Source organism: Coregonus lavaretus (assembly GCF_964263955.1).
Source record: "Coregonus lavaretus genome assembly, chromosome: 20".
Classification (NCBI taxonomy): Eukaryota; Metazoa; Chordata; class Actinopteri; order Salmoniformes; family Salmonidae; genus Coregonus; species Coregonus lavaretus.
In genome coordinates, this window is record NC_140007.1 from 23,991,730 (window position 1) to 24,017,646 (window position 25,917).

The 25,917-nt window shown below is 42.8% G+C and overlaps 1 protein-coding gene across 1 annotated transcript in view; it reads right to left on the reverse strand.

The window, feature by feature from the left end:
* clstn1 (calsyntenin 1) overlaps positions 1-25,917 on the reverse strand; it is a 75,567-nt gene that overhangs the window by 43,016 nt on the left and 6,634 nt on the right. The window contains exons 2-4 of the mRNA XM_084184849.1: positions 7,861-7,983; positions 1,998-2,193; positions 232-440 (exon numbers count right to left, since the gene is read on the reverse strand). Coding sequence (XP_084040975.1) covers positions 232-440; positions 1,998-2,193; positions 7,861-7,983 — 528 coding nt within the window. The remainder of the gene's footprint in view (positions 1-231; positions 441-1,997; positions 2,194-7,860; positions 7,984-25,917) is intronic.

Consider the following 25,917-nt stretch of genomic DNA (forward strand, 5'->3'; position numbering starts at 1 on the left):
AAATCGGATATAGACACGCAGGGGATTATCATAATACAGAGATTGGCATTTCAACGTACAAGCCTACACTTCAAAGGCAAAGTGCTGAATTAAAAATGGCAGACATACTGTTTGCCGAGATCAATAAAAAATGTGGTCTAGGTCAATAAGAATCGCAGCTCTGTGATCTAATTTTAAGCCGTTCGTTTTTTGGCAGGCGGCAGGGTCGGGCAGCTACGTGGGGGTCCTTACCGTCCTTGTCGACGGTGAAAGGCACATCTGGGGTGACGATCTCATAGTTGCAGATCTGGCTAAACTGGAACGAGCAGTCGGCGTCCACTGCCTCCACCTTCAGGATGCTGTCGTACTTCTTACCCTCGATGACCGTGGCTTTGTAGGACTTCTCCGTGAACACTGGGGAATACTCGTTGATGTCGTTCACTTGGATGTGGACAGTGGCCCTGGTGGGGTCAAAATTAAACTGGTGACGACAGACTGACTGACCAAAAAGATACAGCCATCACACAAGCTTCTGTGAATTACATTAGTCTCTGCTTAGTTAACTAAGTAATATGTGCAATAATCCATTTTAGGATGGCTGTATTGCAGCCGATCACAATTTATCATATCGTCGCATTACAGCTGGATAACTTTGATTATACTAACATACTCAAGGATAGTAAGGAAGGATAGCTCAATGTGGGCAAGGGAGACCTCTAAAATTGGCGACAGTACTCATCTTCTTGTCTCAAATGTAACAACGTGTTACACTATTGTATACACGCTTATGTTATACTAGGGATATTGTGTTTCCATAGCTAGGGCTGACAGTGAGGACTTGTGAAGAGCAGAATCAACAACCTCTACATAATCAAAACAGTTGCTCTGTGAGAAGGAGTTAAAGTTCACAGTGTTCACACTGGGGAGCCAGGCCCAGCCAATCAGAATGAGTTTTCCCCCACAAAAGGGCTTTATTACAGACAGAAATACTCCTCAGTTTCATCATCTATCTGGGTGGCTGGTCTCAGACGATCCCACAGGTGAAGAAGCCGGATGTGGAGGTGCTGGGCTGGCGTGGTTACACGTGGTCTGCGGTTGTGAGGGTGGTTGGATGTACTGCCAAATTATCTAAAACGACGTTGAGGCGGCTTATGGTAGAGAAATTAACATTCAATTCTCTGGCAACAGTTCTGGTGGACATTCCTGCAGTCAGCATGCCAATTGCACACTCTCTCAAAACTTGAGACATCTGTGGCATTGTGTTGTGTGACAAAACTGCACATTTTAGAGTGGCCTTTTATTGTCCCCAGCACAAGGTGCACCCGTGTAATGATCATGCTGTTTAATCAGCTTCTTGATATGCCACACCTGTCAGGTGGATGGATTATCTTGGGAAAGGATACATTCTCACTAACAGGGATGTAAACAAATTTGTGCACAAAACATGAAAGAAATGTTTGTGCGTATGGAACATTTCTGGGATCTTTTATTTCAGCTCAACAAATATGGGACCAACACTTTACATGTTGTGTTTATATTTCTGTTCAGTATAAATGCCAGCTGAAAAGTACCAGTGGCCTGGCTCTGGCCCCAAGTGAGAGCAGGTCTGCCGGAGCCATGTTCCAGTGAGACATGGGTGCAGGCCAGCGTAGATGGAAACAGAAAAGTCTGAGCCTTTTGGATAAAACACTTGGGTAAATCCTGTATGGAAATGCCCCATGAGTGTGCACATTTTCCTTCCAACCTTTACTTGATTTAATATGTTGGCAATGATCAAATTCATAGACTGCAAGGTGAATTTTGATTGATGGACTCATCGCATCAATAGAATTTTGAAAGGACTGCTGGCACCAGCAACATAATGTCCTGCCCACATAATTACGCTAAGATCAGATCAATTGAACAAAATCGAGTCAAGGTGGGAAGAAATTGCACACACTATGGCACTCAAGTGTTGACTTTGCAAATTAGTCCCAGTACGAGGCCCTGAGGCACCACGGGGCAAGAGTCAGACATACTTGTGGGATTTCTTCATGTTGGCTCCGTCAGGGCCCTCTCCACAGTCGTAGGCCTGGATGGTGAAGGTGTGCTCCTTCTGGAGTTCGCAGTCCAGCTTGTCCTTGGCCCGAATGACCCCCTCGCCTGTGGACTTGTCCAGGACCACTGCCTCAAAAGGGACATTCTGCCCATGGATCCTGAAGCCACAAATCTCACCTGAACAGGTCAAGAATCGAAAAAGTGTTTGTTTAGAAGGGGAAAGTTCCTTCTTGAAGTCTAAAGTCATATTAGTAATAAAACACTATGTATACACACACTTAAATAACGAACAGCCAAAGGTTTTGGCAGCCAGGGATTTGTACATTTGGGGGCAGGGGGTGTCTGTGGAGGAAGCCAGAAGCACTGCTGTATGGGTGAGTACTTGAGGGGAGGGGAGAGGGATGGAGGGGGAGGGGGGACATTTAGCATAATAGTGGGCTGACTGATCACATCGCATTCAGTCATGCAGGTTGAAACCAAGAAAGATGTAGACAGGCATTTCACAGGAGTACTTTACATCACAGCAATTAAACTAATCAAACCAAAACGGAGAGGGAGTGCAAATATCGGAGTAAGATCTCAAATCAGCGTATTTCACTGTCAGGCTATAAATTACAGGGATAATTCAGAAGAACAGAAGGAGTGAACAGAGGAAAAAGAAAAGGAAACCCAAATCAAAATATTAAACGTTTACAGTAGAAGTAATGTGAAACGATTATGATAAAGTGGTCCGGTATCAAATGGCACTAAACCTAATACAGTGAAGAAAAACAAAATTAACAAATTAAAATAATCCATTAAAAGTTCATTTTGGAGTGAATGAAGTCTTCCTGTGCAATTTTGCCTCGCGCCCCAAACTATTTAGAAATGAATACAAAATGAAATCATAGAGGATCAAACCAGTACAATAGCAGTAGTCAAACAAAAGTACTGGATGAGAACTGGGGTTAGAAATATCAACTTGCTTGACATCCACATCAAATGACAACTGCAGCCATGCTAATGGAAGAGATTAGTGGTGGAAAAAAGTATTCCACTAAGGAAAAGATGCAACAACAGAAACCTCACAGCACCGAGAGTTTAAATGAACAATCTCAGCGACTTTGCTTTGAAAATAATCTAGAAATTACAAATTGCCAGTGGGTCAAAATCATGATCATAAGTCCTGGTTATTATGTGAAAATCATCTTTAATATAAAAGAAAAGTCATACCTGCACATTTCTTTCAATTTGGTTCTTTTTCAAGAAGCACCAATGATGAAGACAATATTGGCATGCTGTTTATTGTCCATACATAATACTACACTATGACAAAAATGTCATTATCAAAAAAGGGTTACCTAAATTCAAATGCCAATTTAATTTCCCAATATTTAGCATGGGTTTCACCAGGTTGTATTTTCTTAATAAATAGTCAACTTAAGGCAGAATTTTTCATTTAAAGTAATTGTCTCAAATTGGTTTTGATATCTGTCTTGGCTGACTGTTAATGATGAATTTGCCAAAATGATTTAGACATCTTTGAGACCAACTCCTGACTTTAGCAGCTTTTCCCTGATTGTGGCTGAAATACTGTTAGGGTCTGCAAACTACAATGGATGTCTCATGCACAGATATTTCTAAGTACACGCGGCCCCACATCACACTTTTCATCCAGTTGTTGTATTTTCCAAAAATTTGGGGTGAGAGAAAAGTAAAAGTTGAACAATAACAAATGGGGAGGAGATTAAAGAGCATGGCAGGAGTTTCTGTGGATGCTAGTTTGCGTTAGTGGGTTAATAATAAAAAACTGAGCACAAGGCAGGAGAAAGAGCCCATCATCACCTTCTTTGGTGAAGGTCACCTCAAAACTTTCTACAAGAAGGGAGAGAAGATCAACCCAGGTCAGTCAGAAGAAAAGTTGAAGTTCAGAGGTTAGAGAGGGCAAGATACATACTTTTGCCATATATGGATACACATTCACATTGAGAATTTGGATTCAAATTTGACGTGCAAATCAATACACAGCCCAAAAAGCCCTCTTCCTTAGGGGAAAAGTAAGGAGGTTACAAAGAAACATTACAGAAAAAGGTTATACTGCCCAAAGATTTACAATTTTTCTCATGACATGCTTAGAGGCAACAATAACCTGAAAAATATTTCTGCATTTCCTGGTAGGCTTGGGCGATATACCGTTTATACCGTATAGCGGGGTATTTTCGAAATATCTACGATATGACTTTCAATACTGTAAAATATATATATATATATATATATATATATATATATATACACACACACATTTTGTATATCCAGCTCAGGGCTCCAGCTATGCATTTGGTTTGCTAACATGCTAGCTAAGTGGCTAGATGTCAAGATCAAGCTTCTTGGTTACAGCAGAGACATTCAATCCCCTCCTGGATCAAGATCCATGTTGCCTAAATTGTTTTGTGCGTCAAAAATAATTAGAATAACAATTATTATTATTATAAAAATGTTAAATAGCACCCCTTGTGTGCACATTTGGTAATACCGTATACGCCGGTATGGTACAGAAACAGTATGACGGTATGAAAATCTGGATACTGCCCAACCCTATTTCCTGATGAATGCCAGAGAAAACAAAATAATTTAGGATGATACTGTAGCTTACTAGCCTATGTCCGAAGGTTTGGACACAGTAATAACAATACAGCATTCATCTCAGCAGACATGTTAGGCAGTTATGTTACCTTACTACTTACTCATTACTTTGTAGTCTGAATAAAAACGTAGTTCATCAAAACTATCTTATGTCATCGGCATTAGACTGTATTCACAGAAAATGTGCTACTTGAAAACCAAAAGCTAACGTACAGTATTTCACACTGAGCATTGAGATACAACTTCACAGCTTACTCCTGGGTCAGCTAACATTGGGCCGGTTCTGCTTGGTTGATTGTTTACAACCTGTTCCTGGCCTCTCGTGCGGTGAGCTGTCTGTTTATTTTTCACCTAGACAATTAGAAATGGATTTCCCATTAGGGGCTGCTGTTTAGGACCAATCATGCGGTGGAAGCTTTGGGCCTCCCCCACCCCATGCTCTCCCCAGCCCTAATGACAACATAGCTGGGGTGCGGGAAATTCCACCCACAGCCTACCCTGTGTGCCTTGGCCCTCGGCTCTGGCTACAAGCCCCCAACATTTTCTACAAGACCTCATCCCAGCACAATGTGTATTGATTCTAGGCCCCTTGACCGGCAATACAAAGGGCATCGATGGCGGATTTCGTAAGAATAGGCTGACATCTGAACTGAGGGATATGTGACAACGTGAACTCCACAATGGGGTAGTCAAAGGATGTTTAGCAGATCAATCTGTGACTTAATTGGTTCTGTGGTAACACAAATTATATGTTTTAGGGATATGTGAGAATATGAAATTCACAAAGGGGGAGTCAAAGGATTTTTCGCAAATATATGTTTCACCCAATGTTTTCCTAAATGGCAAAGACAGAGGCTCTTACAGCAGCTGTTCTGACTGCACTGCTGCGTGTTATGCTACAGCCCCCTTTTCTGATGTAGACACAGATTCCAGAGAGCTCAGCTAGCTCATCTCCCCCTTCAGCAGCAGGAGTTCCTGTCAAGACTAATCACATTTCAAGGAAGAGGAATCATACAAAATAACAGGGGGATATTGGTAATGGTATCAATGGTACACTAAGCAGACAAACAAACCAGATCAATTCAACTGTCATAAACTCATTGTCTTGGAATAAAATTAGGAATTGATCTCATCTTAAGGCAAAATGTCCATACTGCATCATACTCCAATGTCCAGTACAGATGTCCCTACTACTCAGTCACATCAGGGAATAAGTAACCCAAATGTTGTTGTGGCTAAATGCTACAGGAGTCCTTGATTGTGTCCCTGTAATGTAGTTCCGGGCTTGGCTATTTCTATGGCTGCTGTGCTCATTTTCAAGCTTCCTGCAGCTTAAAAACCTACCATCGCTGCACCAGTGAACACACCCACACGTACATGTACACATATGGACAGACTGACACAACGAAGCATGCACACACCAATGACGTATGGCACATAGCACCATACCATTCTCACACAGACATTCAAGCCCTGGATCCAGCATCCTGCCCATCGAGTACAGTGGCTCTTGTGACGACCCTCCCACTCTGTCTGCCGTATTCTCTCTTTGCTCTCGTTTCCTTATTAGGATGCCGGTGGGCGGAGTTGGGAGGGTCGTCAGCTACATGGGAAACACCTGGGCCGGGTGTGTCCCAGCATAAATGGACCTCTTCCACATTCATTGAGGAGACTCTCTCCAGGCAGATACTTTTCCATATTACATTTATGCATGCAAACACTCACTTACACTACTGATTACTGATTACACACACCATTGTTATTTGATTTAGTTTACTTTAGTTAATAAATATATACTTTGAGTATTCCTTGTCTCCACGTGTCTCCCTTTTGTTACGAACTTGAGCCGGTTCGTGACACTCTGCAGTGAGCCTTGTTTGTACTTTGTACACAGAGGGGGATTGGCAGAACGAGGTTTGGCAAGCCACTGATAGTCACCCCGGCTGCCACGTGAGGCCAGATTGTCGGTTCCTGGGAGGGCCAGTTTGCTGGGACACGCTGTCCACTTTCCCTGCCCTCCTCATCAAAGTGGTGAGTGGCGTACAAAGAAGAAAGGACAGCGTAGAGCGCTCCATTGAACTCCAATTTACTACTGTAAGAGGAACCCATCGTTGTGCAGTGAATGGGCATTTTGATTCCTCTTCACGTTGAGTTCTCTATTGGGCTGGTCCACCCTTGCATTGGGCTGTGTTGTGCACCCTGCCGTTCAAATCAAATACATTAACAATTTGGCGTAGACAGACCATTTCATTGTGGTCAAGTTCTAGTCTAGAATATAACAGGAATAGAATTTGTGGAATTCTTTAGTTGTTTTCTCTGAGGAAAAACAGCACACCCATCTCAGTTGATTAAGTACAGTAAATTCACTTAATGTGTGATAAAAAGAAAGGGGCAAGGGCACAACAAGGGACATGGGAGAGTTGTGTAGGGAGTACTGAAGATCACAGAATGAATGGGATGGAGGGGAAAAAAGCTATTCCCAATGCCACAGCGCTTTGAACCGCAGCCAAAGTCAATCTCTTGTGTGATTAAAAAAAGTGCCCTAATGCTGCCTTGGCACATCTCAGTTTAATTGTGCCTCTCGTCTGTGATAAACATTAAAGGGAAACTTCTGATTGATCTGGATATGAAAGGATCCTTATGGTGGATATGGCGACCAGCTGCGTACCACTGTGTGGTAAAAACAAATCTAATATGCAATTTCTCCGCTGGCAAGATTTGGAACATAAACTGGGTGGTGCACTTAACGTAGATTAACGTAGAGTGTATGACTGGACTTTGCAGAAGCAGCACAGATGACATAGCTCGGCCGTAAAATAAAGAGATTAACTTGATGCTTCTTCACATACTAACATATTGCAGAGGTCAAATTGGGTTTAAGATCATATAGAAATGTCAAGTAAATAGATTCCCTATGAATCCTAACATTGTATCATGTGTAGCTACTGCATCCCCAATTCGCTACTGAAAAGTTTATGAAGAGCAAAGAAGCATGAGTAACCAATGAAAAACGATAAATTACAACATCTGCTTGCTAGCAAACTTCTGACTTGCAGCATTGTACACTTAGGATATTGACAAATGATTAAATCTAATGAATCTGTAATGGTTATATTTGTTATCTTCGCCTTTTATGGTACATAAAAAACAGAATCCATGAATCAAGGGGTTCAGAGAAAAGGACCTATCAGGATAGAGTAGAAGAAAACGCTCCTCTCTCACCTGCGTAGCGCAGTGGGGCGTCTTTGTCCAGGGCGATAAGTGGAGGGTCCAGAAGTACTTTGTCGTCATTTTCTGTTACGATGCCATGATAAGTCGTCTCGATCCATGGTTTGTGCTTATTAACTATAGAGGAGAGAAAGAGAGAAAATTAGCTGCAATGCATTTTTCGAAGAAAATCATACAGGGTTTTGAAGCACCTGATTCAGGGACAGAGGTAAAAGCCTTAGGGCAAATTAAAAGTAGCGCGGCCTGACCCGAAAGTTGAAACTATAGGGCTACTGTGGGCCGTTCTCCCAATCATCTAGTCCTGAACTGGCACACCTGAAGACATTCCAGTAATCAGCCAGCCTTCAGGCACAGGATTCTCTACACACCTTCAGTTCGGCAGAGATACTGAGAGAGACCGATTTCCCTCAGATTACACAGACCCACAAAGAATTTGAAAACAAAATCACATTTTGATAAACTCCCACATCTACTAGGTAGGTGAAGTACCACAGTGTGCCATCACAGCAGCAAGATTTGTGACCTGTTGCCACAAGAAAAGGGAAACCAGTGAAGAACAAACATCATTGCTCCCTGTGTAGCTCAGTTGGTAGAGCAAGGCGTTTGCAACGCCAGGGTTGTGGGTTCGATTCACACGGGGGGCCGGTATGAAAATGTATGCACTAAGTCGCTCTGGATAAGAGCATCTGCTAAATGACTAAAAATGTAAATGTAAAAATGTAAATACAAACTATATCTGTCTATTTATTTCCCTTTCGTACTTCAACTATTTGTACATAGCCAGTAATATAAACATTTGAAATGTCTCTTCTTTTGAAACTTTTGTGAATGTAATATTTACTTTTAATTTCTGATTGTTTATGCCACTTTTGTTATTAACTATTCAACTTGCTTTGGAAATGTAAACCTGTTTCCCATGTCCTTTGAATTAAGAGAGCGAGAGAGAGCACATGGGGCTCAAACAATGTACTTTAACTTGTGACTAGTTTTAGGCTGGACGTTGCCTCCTGGGAGTTTCTACCACCCACCTACACCTCCGTCATGGTCCCGTAAACAAAGCCTGCCCGTGCTTTGGCTACACAACTCATGTATTTTTCTAAAAGACATCAACGCATACATACACAATTGTGCAAAGGCCCTTGCAGCAAATCTAGAGGTGCTGACACAGTTTCTACCAATTGAAGCCAAATTCTTCGGCAAAGAGCACCAAAGCCAGGTGGGGGTGCATCGCTCAGTGCCCGCTTATGCCAAGTGATGGTAGGGGAAACATTGACTTAGCCAGACTGTAAGTGGATGAGGATTGACAGCATTGTCATCGGGCCAATGACTCCTGCAGCTTGAGTCCCAGCAGAAACTGTGTGGACCAGCAGTCTGGCTCATTAGAGCTTTGTGCTCTAGTCTGTTGGCCCGGGACACGGCCCCAGCTGCAGACAGGATTCACTTTTAGCTGGCAGCTGCAGAAAAAGCTGCAGCGAGTGACACATTTGGGCTGGATTAGAAACCTGCGTTGATTCGAGCAAGGGATACTGGGATCGCACTCTCTTAAAGTAAATATGGAGCCACTCAGGAATCAGCAGAGTGACTAGCTCGGTGTTGGTGATGTCATCACTGACACGATGACTGTGGCCGACTCTGACAGAGACGGGCATGGGGCATGATAGGAAATTCCTGACAGAGAGGTAATAGATTAATTGATCTGACAGGAAGACTGCAAAATAAGGAACTCAACAAATGTTGAACTAAAGTTCAAGTGTCCTGACCTACAGTGAGGGAAAAAAGTATTTGATCCCCTGCTGATTTAGTAAGTTTGCCCACTGACAAAGAAATGATCAGTCTATAATTTTAATGGTAGGTTTATTTGAAGAGTGAGAGACAGAATAACAACAAAAAAATCCAGAAAAACGCATGTCAAAAATGTTATAAATTGATTTGCATTTTAATGAGGGAAATAAGTATTTGACCAACTCTCAATCAGAAAGATTTCTGGCTCCCAGGTGTCTTTTATACAGGTAACGAGCTGAGATTAGGAGCACACTCTTAAAGGGAGTGCTCCTAATCTCAGCTTGTTACCTGTATAAAAGACACCTGTCCACAGATGCAATCAATCAATCAGATTCCAAACTCTCCACCATGGCCAAGACCAAAGAGCTCTCCAAGGATGTCAGGGACAAGATTGTAGACCTACACAAGGCTGGAATGGGCTACAAGACCATCGCCAAGCAACTTAGTGAGAAGGTGACAACAGTTGGTGTGATTATTCGCAAATGGAAGAAATACAAAATAACTGTCAATCTCCCTCGGCCTGGGGCTCCATGCAAGATCTCACCTCATGGAGTTGCAATGATCATGAGAACGGTGAGGAATCAGCCCAGAACTACACAGGAGGATCTTGTCAATGATCTCAAGGCAGCTGGGACCATAGTCACCAAGAAAACAATTGGTAACACACTACGCCGTGAACGACTGAAATCCTGCAGCGCCCGCAAGGTCCCCCTGCTCAAGAAAGCACATATACATGCCCGTCTGAAGTTTACCAATGAACATCTGAATGATTCAGAGGAGAACTGGGTGAAAGTGTTGTGGTCGGATGAGACCAAAATGGAGCTCTTTGGCATCAACTCAACTCGCCGTGTTTGGAGGAGGAGGAATGCTGCCTATGACCCCAAGAACACCATCCCCACCGTCAAACATGGAGGTGGAAACATTATGCTTTGGGTGTGTTTTCTGCTAAGGGGACAGGACAACTTCACCGCATCAAAGGGACAATGGACGGGGCCATGTACCGTCAAATCTTGGGTGAGAACCTCCTTCCCTCAGCCAGGGCATTGAAAATGGGTCATGGCTGGGTATTCCAGCATGACAATGACCCAAAACACACGGCCAAGGCATCAAAGGAGTGGCTCAAGAAGAAGCACATTAAGGTCCTGGAGTGGCCTAGCCAGTCTCCAGACCTTAATCCCATAGAAAATATGTGGAGGGAGCTGAAGGTTCGAGTTGCCAAACGTCAGCCTCGAAACCTTAATGACTTGGAGAAGATCTGCAAAGAGGAGTGGGACAAAATCCCTCCTGAGATGTGTGCAAACCTGGTGGCCAACTACAAGAAACGTCTGACCTCTGTGATTGCCAACAAGGGTTTTGCCACCAAGTACTAAGTCATGTTTTGCAGAGGGGTCAAATACTTATTTCCCTCATTAAAATGCAAATCAGTTTATAAAATTTCTGACATGCGTTTTTCTGGATTTCTTTGTTGTTATTCTATCTCTCACTGTTCAAATAAACCTACCATTAAAATTATAGACTGATCATGTCTTTGTCAGTGGGCAAACGTACAAAATCAGCAGGGGATCAAATACTTTTTTCCCTCACTGTAAGAATGACCCGGTCTTGTTGTGGCTACATTCTGTGTATAGTAACAGCTTAATCAAAAGTACCAAATCATAGGTTGCCCATAACATATAAACAAACCAAACACTATGCTTCTTTTCAAGGTAGTTCAAAGTAGCAGTGTATCTATGCCTAGTGAAAATGTGCCTACCTACATTTTGCATGTGGCCTAGACTGGCAAATCCCATTACCCATCTAAAATGTAACACAATTTAGCTTTTACATTTTCTTCTGTGCAAACATTTGGTTGCGCATAGTAATTGGTGGAATGGGAAACAACCATTACATTTTTCTATTACTAACAACTCACCCTCAAGGAACTCATATTGTAAAGAGCTGAGAGACAACAAAAATATGTCTTCCCTTTATATAACACATAAAAAATATCAAATTACATGACGCCCGGCTCTTGGTGATGTATATTCTTTACATTCTTCCATACAATTTTAGGGTTATAAATTCCTGTGGTATTTGTTTGTTATGTCACCCCACCAAATCATTGGAGAACGAGCTATTCAACCTTAGGCACCTGAATGAGACCGCACTGAAATACTGAATGGTGTCCTGTTCAAGAGATACATGCTTTTGTCCATGTAGTGTATGTCGAACATCTCATTCCAAAATCATGGCAATTAATATGGAGTTGGTCCCCCCTTTGCTGCTATAACAGCTTCCACTCTTCTGGGAAGGCTTTCCACTAGATGTTGGAACATTGCTGCAGGTACTAGCTTCCATTCAGCCACAAGAGCATTAGTGAGGTCGGGCCCTGATGTTGGGAGATTAGGCCTGTCTCACAGTCGGCTTTCCAATTCATCCCAAAGGTGTTTGATGGGGTTGATGTTAACCCGTCTCCTCCCCTTCATCTACACTGATTGAAGTGGATTTAACAAGTGACATCAGTAAGGGATCACAGCTTTCACCTGGATTCACCTGGTCAGTCTATGTCATGGAAAGAGCAGGTGTTCTTAATGTTTTGTATCCTCAATGTGTAATCTAAATATATGGCTCAGGGAGACCTAATGGGGTTTTTAAAGGCTGGCAGTGCTGGGCTCTTTCTGTGAATCAGAATGGATGGAGCTCTGAAATCGCCTTAACAGCATGTCTCACATGACCTGAAGTGTGGTGGTTGTCTATAGACAGATTGCAAGACCAGACTACCTAGATAAGCTGCTTTAGTCTCCACAGAATCACAACCCAACAGAGGGATAAGTTAGGTCACATGTGGGCATGCTGCTCAACCACACCATAATTTGGAACAGCCTAACTTTTGGGCGTCCTAACTAGATGGGATAGCCTTATATTTGTTTTATATCACAGCACTACGCCATTATTTCTAGTATGTGAAGCACTACTGTTATCAAATGCATTATAGATGTCTTGTGTAAACAACTATAGTGTTTATTCTATGGAAACTTAGTGGGTAAATGTATTTTTCACTTCATGTAACATAATTTCACTTCATTAGCTGGTCCAGAATGTTCAAACCAGCAAGCAATCTACCCTATTTGCCAGCCCACTGGTACAGACGCCGCAGAACATGGTCATTCACGAGCTAACCATCTCTGGCAGTGTTACTGAACCTTGTATCAAGTTGCTCTGCAATGTGTGAGAGACATGAGTCATACATGTGAAAGGGGCGTGTGGTGACTTACAGTGAGATGAGATAGTAATTGCCTGAATAAAGAACAATAAAATACTAATTGAGCATTGCTCACAATCCATCCTGCAGCTAGATGGGAGTAAAAAGAGATGTTATATTCAGAAGGAGTTGTTAGTTACTCTTGCAGCCGAGAGTGAGAAGGTCAAAGGAGACTCTTTCCCAACTAAACAAGTGGCAACCTAAAATGTGGAAACGGGCCATGACTCCCCAAGCTACAGTGCCTTGCAAAAGTATTCATCCCCCCTTGGCGTTTTTCCTATTTGTTGCATTACAACCTGTAATTTCAATTGATTTTTATTTGGATTTCATGTAATGGACAAAAACAAAATAGTCCAAATTGGTGAAGTGAAATGAAAAAAAAAAACTTATTTCAAAAAAAATCTACAAAATAAATAATGGAAAAGTGGTGCGTGCATATGTATTCACCCCCTTTGCTATGAAGCCCCTAAATAAAATCTGGTGCAACCAATTACCTTCAGAAGTCACATAATTAGTTAAATAAAGTCCACCTGTGTGCAATCTAAGTGTCACATGATCTCAGTATATATATACACCAGTTCTGAAAGGCCCCAGAGTCTGCAACACCACTAAGCAAGGGGCACCACCAAGCAAGCGGCACCATGAAGACCAAGGAGCTCTCCAAACAAATTGAGCTTTTTGGCTATCAAGGAAAATGCTATGTCTGACGCAAACCCAACACCTCTCATCACCCTGAGAACACCATCCCCACAGTGAAGCATGGTGGTGGCAGCATCATGCTGTGGGGATGTTTTTCCCATCGGCAGGGACTGGGAAACTGGTCAGAATTGAAGGAATGATGGATGGCGCTAAATACAGGGAAATTCTTGAGGGAAACCTGTTTCAGTCTTCCAGAGATTTGAGACTGGGACAAAGGTTCACCTTCCAGCAAGACAATGACCCTAAGCATACTGCTAAAGCAACACTCGAGGGGTTTAAGGGGAAACATTTAAATGTCTTGGAATGGCCTAGTCAAAGCCCAGACCTCAATCCAATTGAGAATCTGTGGTATGACTTAGATTGCTGTACACCAGCGGAACCCATCCAACTTGAAGGAGCTGGAGCAGTTTTGCCTTGAAGAATGGGCAAATCCCAGTGGCTAAATGTGCCAAGCTTATAGAGACATACCCCAATAGACTTGCAGCTGTAATTGCTGCAAAAGGTGGCTCTACAAAGTATTGACTTTTGGGGGGTGAAAGTATGCACGCTTAAGTTCTATTTTTTTGTCTTATTTCTTATTTGTCTCACAAAAAAAATAAATTGCATCTTCAAAGTGGTAGGCATGTTGTGTAAATCAAATGATACAAACCCCCCAAAATCCATTTTAATTCCAGGTTGTAAGGCAACAAAATAGGAAAAATAGGAAAAATGCCAAGGGGGGTGAATACTTTCGCAAGCCACTGTATGTCATTGAAAACTAGTTTCAATCACACACACACGCACGCACACACACCCCCATCTTCTATAAAATGTGCTTAAGCTAAAACGATCCCATTTAAAGTGTGAAATTCAACACATCGTTTAGAGTGCGCCGTGTGAAATTGATGTTGAGCCCCTTAAGACAGCTTTATCATCCGCTCACAGTTAAAATGGCACTCCTTTTCACCTTATTTATCACCTAATTTACTTAACAAAAGGCACATCCAGGTATGACATGACATGGCACATGTGGGGGATGGGCCTTTACTCTTCCTCCTCCATTGTTCGTGCAAGCAAGGGGGGAGGTCGATGACATCACATTAGACCATCAGACCAACTCCTTGAATGGCCTACTCCTTGAAGTTTGCATTTGTCTTAAAAACGTAATTTAATTGAAAACTTTTTTTCCCGCTTAAAGGGGGGCTGAACTGACTGATTTAGCCTCGGTTTCCTTCCTCCTTATTAGGAAATGCGACAGAGAATGAGATTTGGGTCTTGGGGGCGTGCTTTGATGTGGGCGTCTCTTGTGTTCGCACATGGGAAGCGTTTGCACATTCACTCTGACAAAACAGTACACAGTTCACCCTTCTAGATAACTTGAAACAGTCTAACCAGGTAATGTGTCTGAAAGTAGCCTAGGCTAGCAAGCCAGACAACTTCTTTCGCCAATTAGCTTCATCCCACTGGTGTGCGACTGTGGCAAAGTTGGATAGACTTTGGATAGCCCATCCTATTTACACTTTTGACACTAGAATAAATGTTTCAGACCCATATCGATGTCACATAGGCCGTTTTCAACCAGATGTTGGCTTTTCGTTTCAGCTGCGCTTTAAGTGTGTGTAAATTACTGTATACTTGGGATATTGTTTTAAAAAAAGGAAACATTTTAAAATCGCAGGAGTGTTTAAATCTGTTGTGCAGTGGCTGCGAAGATTGATGCCACGTGACAGCAAGAACAACATCCAAATTGAGCCCCAATTTGCACAAATGAGGCAGTTATTTCACTTCCTGACATTAGCTACTAATTGGACCATTTCAAATTATTTGTGCCTGCAAGTGCTAATGGTTTGTTATTACCACAGAGTTTTCAAACCCAGTTCCAACTGGCCAATACTTCCGGGAAAGCCTTGCGAGGCAGCCTCGACAGACCAGAGTGGGGTTTTGGGTTTGGAAAATCAAATGGAAGTTTGATTAACCTATTTTTGTTTTTTACTAACAACTAAGGAATAAATTGTTAATAAAAAACAAAAATAGGTTAATTTCAACTTCGGTACTTTCTACAGACAGCTAACCGGTTAAAGCAGATCACAAGACCGCTCTGATACTCTGGAGTGTGGAAAGAAAGCCTATTGCATTTTTATTCAGATATGAGTTGATAAGGACAAATATATAAGTGAATTGAAACAGGATTTTATTGAGCTGATCTACACCCTGAAAGGCTCTGAAAAGCCACCGATTATCTCTGGCCCCGTGCCGTTGCTGGGTAGCGGCTGCGAAAGGTTGAGTAGCCTCTTAGCACTTCAAATCTGGCTTAAAGAGTACTGCCACGCTTTTGGCTTAACTTTTATTGACAATTTCAACACTTTTTTGAAACAAAAGATGCTCTACAGAGATGATGGACTCCATCTAGGAGCCTGGACCCTCTCTTGATATTTCAAGGCCGCAGTAAGATATTGACTCATAGACAGACCCAGCCCCGCTCAGGTAATACCTCCCATCCTTCCTAAGCATTGACGTCGTACTGTTGTCTATACCAGACTTTCTCAAAACTTTGTTGTGCCAGGGACCAGCAAGGCATGGCCTTCCTCTGGGGACCGCTTTGGTAAGAAATATATAAATTTTCTTTATAAAAACATTTTCTTTCATTGATTCTTTTACTTTACACTAAATTAATGAATCATTTATTTACTTTGCTTCGTTCATGGTTTGTCTGTCTATCTGTTTGCCTGCCTGCCTGCCTGTCTGTCTGTGTTGTACTCATGGGCAGTGTCTCTCTCTGTGCTTTCTTCATGGGCTGTCTTCAAGGGCTGTCTAGTTTGTCTGTCTGTATGGGCTGTCTTCAGGGGCTGTCTGTCTATAAATGACAAAACAAAAACATAATTTAGTCATATCACATTACCTGGGCTGTCAATAAAAACAATGTAACAACAATCTTTATAAACAAATAATAGTACAAGATGTTTGACTCACCTAATCATTGAGACGGGTGTGCCTGTCTCTGACACCAACAGGTCAAACCTCGGACAGAAGGAGGAGGGACACTCAAGGTGTTTTTAATAGCCAGTGTGCAGCAATACTTAGATTTTGTTGAAGCAAGAGAGGAGAAGCCGGTCTCACATAAGTAGGTAGAATGAAAGGGGATGAACGTCTTCACTGCCATCTCACTGAGTAGCAGGTATTCTCCACTGCTGAACAGCCAGAATGTGGAAAGGCATCTCATTAAAACGAGCGCGCAAGCCTTGGTCACAGGTAGCTCCAATAGTTTATCCTCAAGAACCAGTGACAAGATGTGAGTCTCTTCAGTGCTGGTGGATGGATTACACATCCACTGCTTTCCCGAGCGTGGATCACATTGTGAAGGGAAGTAATCCTCAAATTTGAGCAGAGTTTGGCTCAGATATAACCCCATCAATTTACGCATGTGATCCTTGTCTACATCACCCACGTCAGCCAGAGTTAAGAAAAGGGGGAACATATCGAAAATGCCTCTATGAACCAATTTTATTATGCAGAATCAACTAATTTGAAGGGGTGTCCACATACTCTTGTTTTTTTGTTTGTGTATGTATACACACACATACATGCATACATACACACACACACACACACATACAGTGCATTCGAAAAGTATACAGACCCCTTGACTTTTTCCACATTTTGTTACGTTACAGCCTTATTCTAAAATTGATTAAATTGTTTTTTCCTCTCATCAATCTACAAACAATATCCCATAATGACAAAGCAAAAACAGGTTTTCAGAATTTTTTTGCAAATTTATAAGAAATAAAAAACTGAAATATCACATTTACATAAGTACTCAGACCCTTTACGCAGTACTTTGTTGAAGCACCTTTGGCAGCGATTATAGCCTCGAGTCTTCTTGGGTATGACGCTACAAGCTTGGCACAAATGTATTTGGGGAGTTTCTCCCATTCTTCTCTGCAGATCCTCTCAAACTCTGTCAGGTTGGAATGGGAGTGTCGCTGCACAGCTATTTTCAGGTCTCACCAGAGATATTCGATCGGGTTCAAGTCCGGGCTCTGGCTGGGCCACTCAAGGACATTCAGAGACTTGTCCCGAAGCCACTCCTGCATTGTCTTGGCTGTGTGCTTAGGGTCGTTGTCCTGTTGGAAGGTGAACCTTTGCCCCAGTCTGAGATCCTTAGCACCCTGGAGCAGGTTTTCATCAAGGATCTCTCTGTACTTTGCTCCATTGATCTTTCCAGCAATCCTGACTAGTCTCCCAGTCCCTGCCGCTGAAAAACATCCCCACAGTATGATGCTGCCACCACCATGCTTCACCGTAGGGATGGAGCCAGGTTTCCTCCAGACGTGACGCTTGGCATTCAGGCCAAAGAGTTCAATCTTGGTTTCATCAGACCAGAGAATCTTGTTTCTTATGGTCTGAGAGTCCTTTAAGTGCCTTTTGGCAAACTCCAAGCGAGCTGTCGTGTGCCTTTCACTGAGGAGTGGCTTCTGTCTGGTCACTCTACCATAAAGGCCTGATCGGTGGAGTGCTGCAGAGATGGTTGTCCTTCTTCAAGGTTCTCCCATCTCCACAGAGGCACTCCGAAGCTCTGTCAGAGTGATCATCGGGTTCTTGGTCACCTCCCTGACCAAGGCCCTTCTCCCCCGATTTCTCAGTTTGGCTGGGCGCCCAGCTCTAGGAAGAGCCTTTGTAGTTTCATACTTCTTCCATTTAAGAATGATGGAGGCCACTGTGTTCTTGGGGACCTTCAATGCTGCAGACATTTTTTGGTCCTCTACCCCAGATCTGTGCCTCGACACAATCCTGTCTCGGAGCACTACGGACAATTCCTTCGACTTCATGGCTTGGTTTTTGCTCTGACATGCACTGTCAACTATGGGACCTTATATAGACAGGTGTGTGCCTTTCCAAATCATGTCCAATCAATTGAATTTACCACAGGTGGACTCCAATCAAGTTTTAGAAACATCTCAAGGATGATCAATGGAAACAGGAGTCAATGGAGCTCAATTTCTAGTCTCATAGCAAAGGGTCTGAATACTTATGTTGTCACGGTCGTTGAGAGACGGGTCAGACCAAGGTGCAGCGTGGTATGCGTACATGTTTATTAGAACAAATAAAAACACTCAACAGAAACAACAAAAGCAACGTAACGTGAAGCTCACAATGGCTACACACAAACAAGCCAAACCAGAGTCAAGATCCCACAACTAAGGTAGGCAACCAGGCTACCTAAGTATGATCCCCAATCAGAGACAACGAGCGACAGCTGCCTCTGATTGGGAATCACACCCGGCCAAAACTAGACATACACATACTAGATCTCCAACATAGAATATAACCACATAGATCTCAAACTGAAACTCACACCCTGACCCAACCAACAAGAGTTCTCTAGGTCAGGGCGTGACATATGTAAATAAGGTATTTCTGTTTTTTTATATAAAATTGGGAAAACAATTCTAAAAACCTGTTCTCTTTGTCATTATGGTATATCGTGTGTAGATTGATGAGGACATTTTTTATTTAATCCATTTTAGATTCAGGCTGTAACGTAACAAAATGTGGAAAACGTCAAGGGGTCTCAATACTTTCCAAATGCACTGTGTGTATATCAAGTTGAAACACCTACTCATTCAATGGTTTTTCTTTATTTTTACTATTTTCTACATTGTAGAATAATAGTGAAGACAAAAAAGATGAAATAACACATATGGAATCATGTAGTAACCAAAAAAGTGTTAAACAAATTCACTTTTAAGAAGGCACACCTGTTAATTTAAATGCATTCCAGGTGACTACCTCATGAAGCTGGTTGAGAGAATGCCAAAAGTGTGCAAAGCTGTCATCAAGGCCAAGGGTGGCTATTTGAAGAATCTCAAATATAAAATATATTTTGATTTGTTTAACACTTTTTTGGTTAATACATAATTCCATATGTGTTATTTCATAGTTGCTGTCTTCACTATTATTCTATAATGTACTAAATAAAGAAAAACCCTTGAATGAGTAGGTGTGTCCAAACTTGACTGGTAGTATATATATATATATATATATATATATATATATATATATATATATATATATATATATATATATATATATATATATATATATATATATATATATATATATATATATATATATATATATATATATATATATATATATATATATATATATATATATATATATATATATATACACACACACTAGCTTCCTCCTATGAGGAGCCTCCACTGGTATAAAAGCTTTAACACATGATCTACTCAGCATTTTTCTAAATCTGCTGTCCCCAAAAAAATACTGAGCACTAGCAGACCCCATGACCAAAACAAATTGTCTTACTGTTAGTCAGACTTCTCTAAGTGCTTTGCAAGACATAGACAATGCAACTGAGGCTAATTAAGTCCAACTAATGGGTCTAGGCCCTAATCATGGAGCCAGACAGATAAGATAATAAAATGGGGGTAGGGAGATGTGGATGGCTTAGAATAATGTGTATGATGTGCATGTGTAGGGGTTAACTATCTCGAAGCCAAGAGCGAGGAGGAATTCAGATCCCAAACGGCTTGATGTGGCCCACTGTCTCACAAAGACAAATGCATTTGCTTGCTTCAGCATTCCAGTGCACACTGGAGCACAACGTATTTGCCCTAGAAAGCATTTCACTGCACCTTCGATAACATCTGAAAATCTGTGTACGCGACCAATAAACTTTGATTTTAAAATAGCACAGTCACTTCCAGACAAGGCAATAACAGTGGGACAACAGTCCACTAACCCTAGAGCATTCTGTGAGCAAATGCGGGCTTGTCCCTGTGGACATAGAGGGCCCTTAGGATGAATCCACTTTAAAGCCCCCCCAGCCCACCACTAACTCACCTGTTATGTGTGATATCAACAATATGTAAAGCCTGCAGTGGACATACACACTTGCATGTGCAGTGCACAGGACACTGTACTGTACCTGGTATGCAATCCTGTTACCCATCATGTACAGTAAACCTACAGACATCTAGGCCTAATCCTATAATGGGATGCTCCTGGGCTAATCTCAATTGGTCTTCTTGCGATTTCTTGCATCCTATCTCCTCGGCTCCTACCCAACCATATTGGAGGAGAAGGTCCCTCGCCTAATGCGTTCTTCTCCAATGTGTTTTTAGAAGGGGTCGAGGAGAGATGAGGTGAGATTATGCGAGGAATCAAGGAGAGATGAATTGACAAAGAGCCCTGCTTCATTCACTCACAAGTTCAGCGACTAGCAAGACCCCTAAATAAAGGAGTGAAGGCTCTACGCTAGGGAGCTGAGGCCTTTCCCTTCCTATGCAGGTTTCATTGTGTGTTCTGACAAGTAATGTTCTCTCTAAACTGCGCACATCCTCCAGGACTGTCGCGCAGAAGAAATGCCATGCCGCGCAGAGAAGCAAGAGATTGAACTTCACTGAGTTCACCCCATTAGTTTGCACTATATAGATCAAAGTTTTTTCTGTGATCGAATCAACATTATATCAGCCCCTTTTCAATGCAACAAACCAAAACAAATCTAACTTTGTAAGATTGAGTCTGTGATATTGTTGTAGCGCAATGAAGTAGAATTCTATTGGCGGGGGTAGCCCATGAGCGGTCTTTCAATCACCTGCGAGTGAATGCGCTTTGCAGATTAGTTCAGATCAGAGCGCAGAGCCGCGTGTGCACATTTGTTGATATTCTTTGCTAATTAGCGAGTTATTAGCCCAGTTATAGATAAGTATAGGTCAGCAATGTGGAGTTAAGTTTTTAAAAGTCTCATGCAATGTAGGCCTGCATTGAACACCACATATAGGCTACTGTCGGCTATATCATAGAAATCAAAAGCTATTTCCATGTGAAAATGTTATGGGATTTGTTCCATTGGTTTTGTTGGTAGGCCTACATTATGCTCAAATAGCCACAATAGCTTATTGGCTACTGTCTAAACCTTTTTCATGTCGAGTGCCAATTTATCTTACCATTTCTGCCGATCTGCATGCCAGTTATGATTTCCATATGCACATTTTCATGGAACAGTTTAATTTATAATAAGGTATTCGTATCCCAAAATCATTGTCATGTGGTTAATCTAAATTGTACCTAAATTGAAATGAAAAATTATACAAATCTCAAAGTAACTTCTATTGCCAACTATGTAAAAATAGCCTACATAAAGCCAACAAATAAAAACATTGTAGCCTGATAATATCCTGATAAAATATCCTTGGGCCTCCCGAGTGGCGCAGCGGTCTAAGTCACTGCATCGCAGTGCTAGAGGCATCACTACAGACCCCGGTTCGATCCCATGCTGTGTTGCAGCCGGCCGCGACTGGGAGACCCATGAGGCGGCGCACAATTGGCCCAGAGTCTTCCGGGTTAGGGGAGGGTTAGGCTGGCCGAGATGTCCTTGTCCCATTGCATTCTAGCGACTCCTTGTGGCGGGCCGGGCGCATGCATGCTGACTTGGGTTGCCAGTTGTACGGTGTATCCTCTGACACATGGCTATCAACCTTCGCCTCTCCCGAGTCTATACACAGTACCAGTCAAGGTTTCCACTAGATGTTGGAACCTTGCTGCAGGGACTTGCTTCCATTCAGCCACCAGAACATTAGTGAGGTCAGGCGATTAGGCCTGGGTCGCAGTTGGCGTTCCAATTCATCCCAAAAGTGTTCGATTGGGTTGAGGTCAGGGCTTTGTGCAGGCCAATCAAGTTCTTCCATACTGATCTCGACAAATCATTTCTGTATGGACCTCGCTTTGTGTATGAGGGCATTGTCATGCTGAAACAGGAAAGAGCCTTCCCCAAACTGTTGCCACTATGTTGGAAGCACAAAATAGTCAAGATTTCCCTTCACTGGCACTAAGGGGCCTAGCCTGAACCATGAAAAACAGCCCCAGACCATTATTCCTCCCCCACCAAACTTGGCACTATGCATTCGGGCAGGTAGCGTTCTTCTGGTATCCGCCAAACCAGATTCGTCCATCAGACTGCCAGATGGTGTAGAATGATTCATCACTCCAGAGAACGCATTTCCACTGCTCCAGAGTCCAATGGCGGCAAGCTTTACACCACTCCAGCTAACGCTTGGCATTGCGCATGGTGATCTTATGCTTGTGTGCGGCTGCTCGGCCATGGAAACCAATTTCATGAAGCTCCCGACGAACAGTTCTTGTGCTGATGTTGCTTCCAGAGGCAGTTTGGAACTCGGTAGTGAGTGTCGCAACCGAGGACAGGTGATTTTTACACGCTGCGCGCTTCAGCACTCGGCGGTCCCATTCTGTGAGCTTGCGTGGCCTACCACTTCACGGCTGAGGCGTTGTTGCTCTTAGACGTTTCCACTTCACAATAACAGCACTTATAGTTGACCGGGGCAGCTCTAGCAGGGCAGAAATCTGACGAACTGACTTGTTGGAAAGGTGGCGCCATTCTACTGCCAATGTCTATGGAGATTGCATGGCAGTGTGCTCATTTTTATAAACTTATCAGCAGCGGGTGTAGCTGAAATAGCAGAGTCCACTAATTTGAAGGGGTGTCCAACCAGAGCATTCTTCTAGGCGGAAGTAGGTCACAGACCTCGCAAGTCTTTGTCAAGCAACATAGTTCTCAGCACATTTGTTACAACCATGCTGACAATCACACAGTTTGTTTAGAATGAGTGCTACTGTTTTTACAGTAAAATGATAGCTTCTGATCCTATGGTATGATAACATTGGGGAAAATGGCATCAGTTGCTGCTCCAAATGTGTATACAGGTAGTAGTTCCCAATACAGAAGTACTGTACAAAAAGAGGCAGGGCAGTAAAATGTAGGCTACTCAAAAGGACCACAACAAACCACAGACCTGTTAAGCAGCATTCTCTTTATTGAAAAGATCCCAGTATGGTTTGACCTCTTAACTGTGCTCAAATACTTCCTGTGAGAATTACAGGCCCACAATAGGCCCTGGTAATCCCGCATTACAATGGGACGCCCACACACACACTACACAAAGTAGTATCCCCATGCTAGCTACCACTGTGACATCTCTACCTCTAAACAGGGAGCTGATGCACTCCCATTATCTCCCTGTCTCACTGCTGAAGCGCTCTGCTCTGCACGTGTCCATTAGCCTATTGTCCATAGCCTTTACTATTGGCCCAGCAACAGGCCTAAGCAGATAAAATAACGCTGGGCCACCGCGGGCTAAGAGGAGAAGTACAGCACTGTACTCCTGACTGCGGCATCACCATATCAGATGATCAATCTGTGATGATCAGATTAACTCATATCAGATGGTAATGGGAGCCTCAGTGGTTGTTGTGTACTAATGAAACAGGCAGGAGTTGAATTAGGCTGTTGTAGTTGTTGGTGGAGCTATACAGTGCATGCTGCAATCTAATGGCTAACAGATTTTATTTTTCCCCATCTAAAAGGAAATGGAGTTCCATTGCATTCCAGCTCAATTGAAACCAACAGCTCTCCCCACAACTTTAGAATACTCCACGGTATTTGACTCAAGTGGTTCTATAAACACTGTATGTGTTGAACGCTTATAGAGATGATGCAATCAGGTGCATGTTCAAAAAAACAAAACACATAACCCCCTTTGCACCAGCCCTGACTCCTGTGTGTGTTGCTTCAAAGACTAAAGGCGTCTGCATGCTTCCCAGCCAAAACAGTTTGTGCATATATTATGACGTTTTGGACTTCGGCAAGGTTTTTTTTTCGGCGGTTCGGGCACACATTTTTTCTCTCAAGGCAAGCGGAAGTCGGTAGTCAAAGTCTACGCCGCATCGTTGGCAATTGGTCAACAGTAGGCATTCTTCAATGAAGTGCCTGTAGTCATTCAACGAGAAGACGACTTGTCCTCATGCACATTGTTTCACTTGAGAATTCTGCACCAAACATCCTAGTCAGATGCAAAATTGCGCGACTTTAGATCTCCTCCGCAAAAAAATCTAAAAGAATGACACTTGAGTTATCATAGATTAATTATGACTATTTTTAGGGACTGGCTACGACGTCTCAAAATGGACAAAAAGTACTATTGCCGCTTTTTTCCTGTTTTTCATGCGAAGGTATTTTAAGGGAGTATGCGAGCACACTCGTTCGGTTCACCAAACTGAAGCATGCTGACGCCTTTAGTGTTATGTCTAAGGTAAAATGATCTAGTGGAAACACCAGTCAGACAAGGTTGACAAAACGTGATGGTATTCGATTAATCCAAATTCAAGTCGAGGCATGACTTAACCTACAACACGGAGGAGTGGTGGACCTTTGAATTCTATTGACATGGGGTAATCAATGGACTCAATCTGTCCACAGTCCAAAACATTGGGGGCACACTTCTGTGTTTGCTGTGCTTATTGACAGAAGCCGCCTCCGCCACAGAGCGTGAACTGTTCTGGGGAAGCCGTCGTAGTCTTCACTAGAGCCCTCTGGGCAAACCCAGGCCTCAGGGCCCCACTCCCTAAATATCCCTGCTCACACAAAACACAGGAGAGCCTCTCATCAAGCACCCTAACCAGGCAACAACGTTTGTTTGTCCACCGAGCAATCACAATCACCCCCCCATCCCTCCACCAATCAACCCTACCACCATCCACCGCTACAACAAGGCCATTATTCTCTGAGAAGGTGGGTGGTGGAGGGTGGGGGCATTGAGGGCTTGAATGTAACTCAATCACCTCTCTGTGAGAAAGAGAGACACACAAGAGACCATGCAGTGAGAGTGAGGGAGTGAAAGTTTGCAGGAGTCTGCAGTCATGTGCAGGGACTGGGGCGGAGGCCGGTGAGACCTGTGGATGTGTGACTGCAGCAGGTAAATGGGTTCTCTGGTTACCCGTTTCCCAGGACGGCTTCTGGTATTCATGTGTTCAAACACAAAGCTCCAGAGGGCTATATTTCTCCCTAGTAACAAAGAAGCTCTGGGAAGGGCGAGAGATGCCACACCAGATAAGGCAGTGCCTCTGCTTTATGGCTCAAATTACAACCAAACACCTCTGCTTATGTTACAAGGGCCACAAATGGCAACTTGTGGTTTCACCATTACCAAGCACTGTAAAATGTTTCATCATTAGGACACTGTTAAGGATTGTTAGTGACAAGATCAGGAGGCGTCATTTTTTCTTTTCATTACGGTCAATATATTTGACGCCTTAGGCTTTCCATTCAGCAATTCATTCTGAAAATCCATTGATTATATTCTTCAATACCATAGCTTTCATAGGAGTTTCTGTTGGCTTGTTTTATTCCAAAACCCTACATTTCCTGTACTGTTCACCATGATCAAATGTCATGCTGATGTAGCCTAAAAGTGTTGTAACTGAACCGAAATTTCTTGAACGCACCATCTGCAATTTCAACAGCC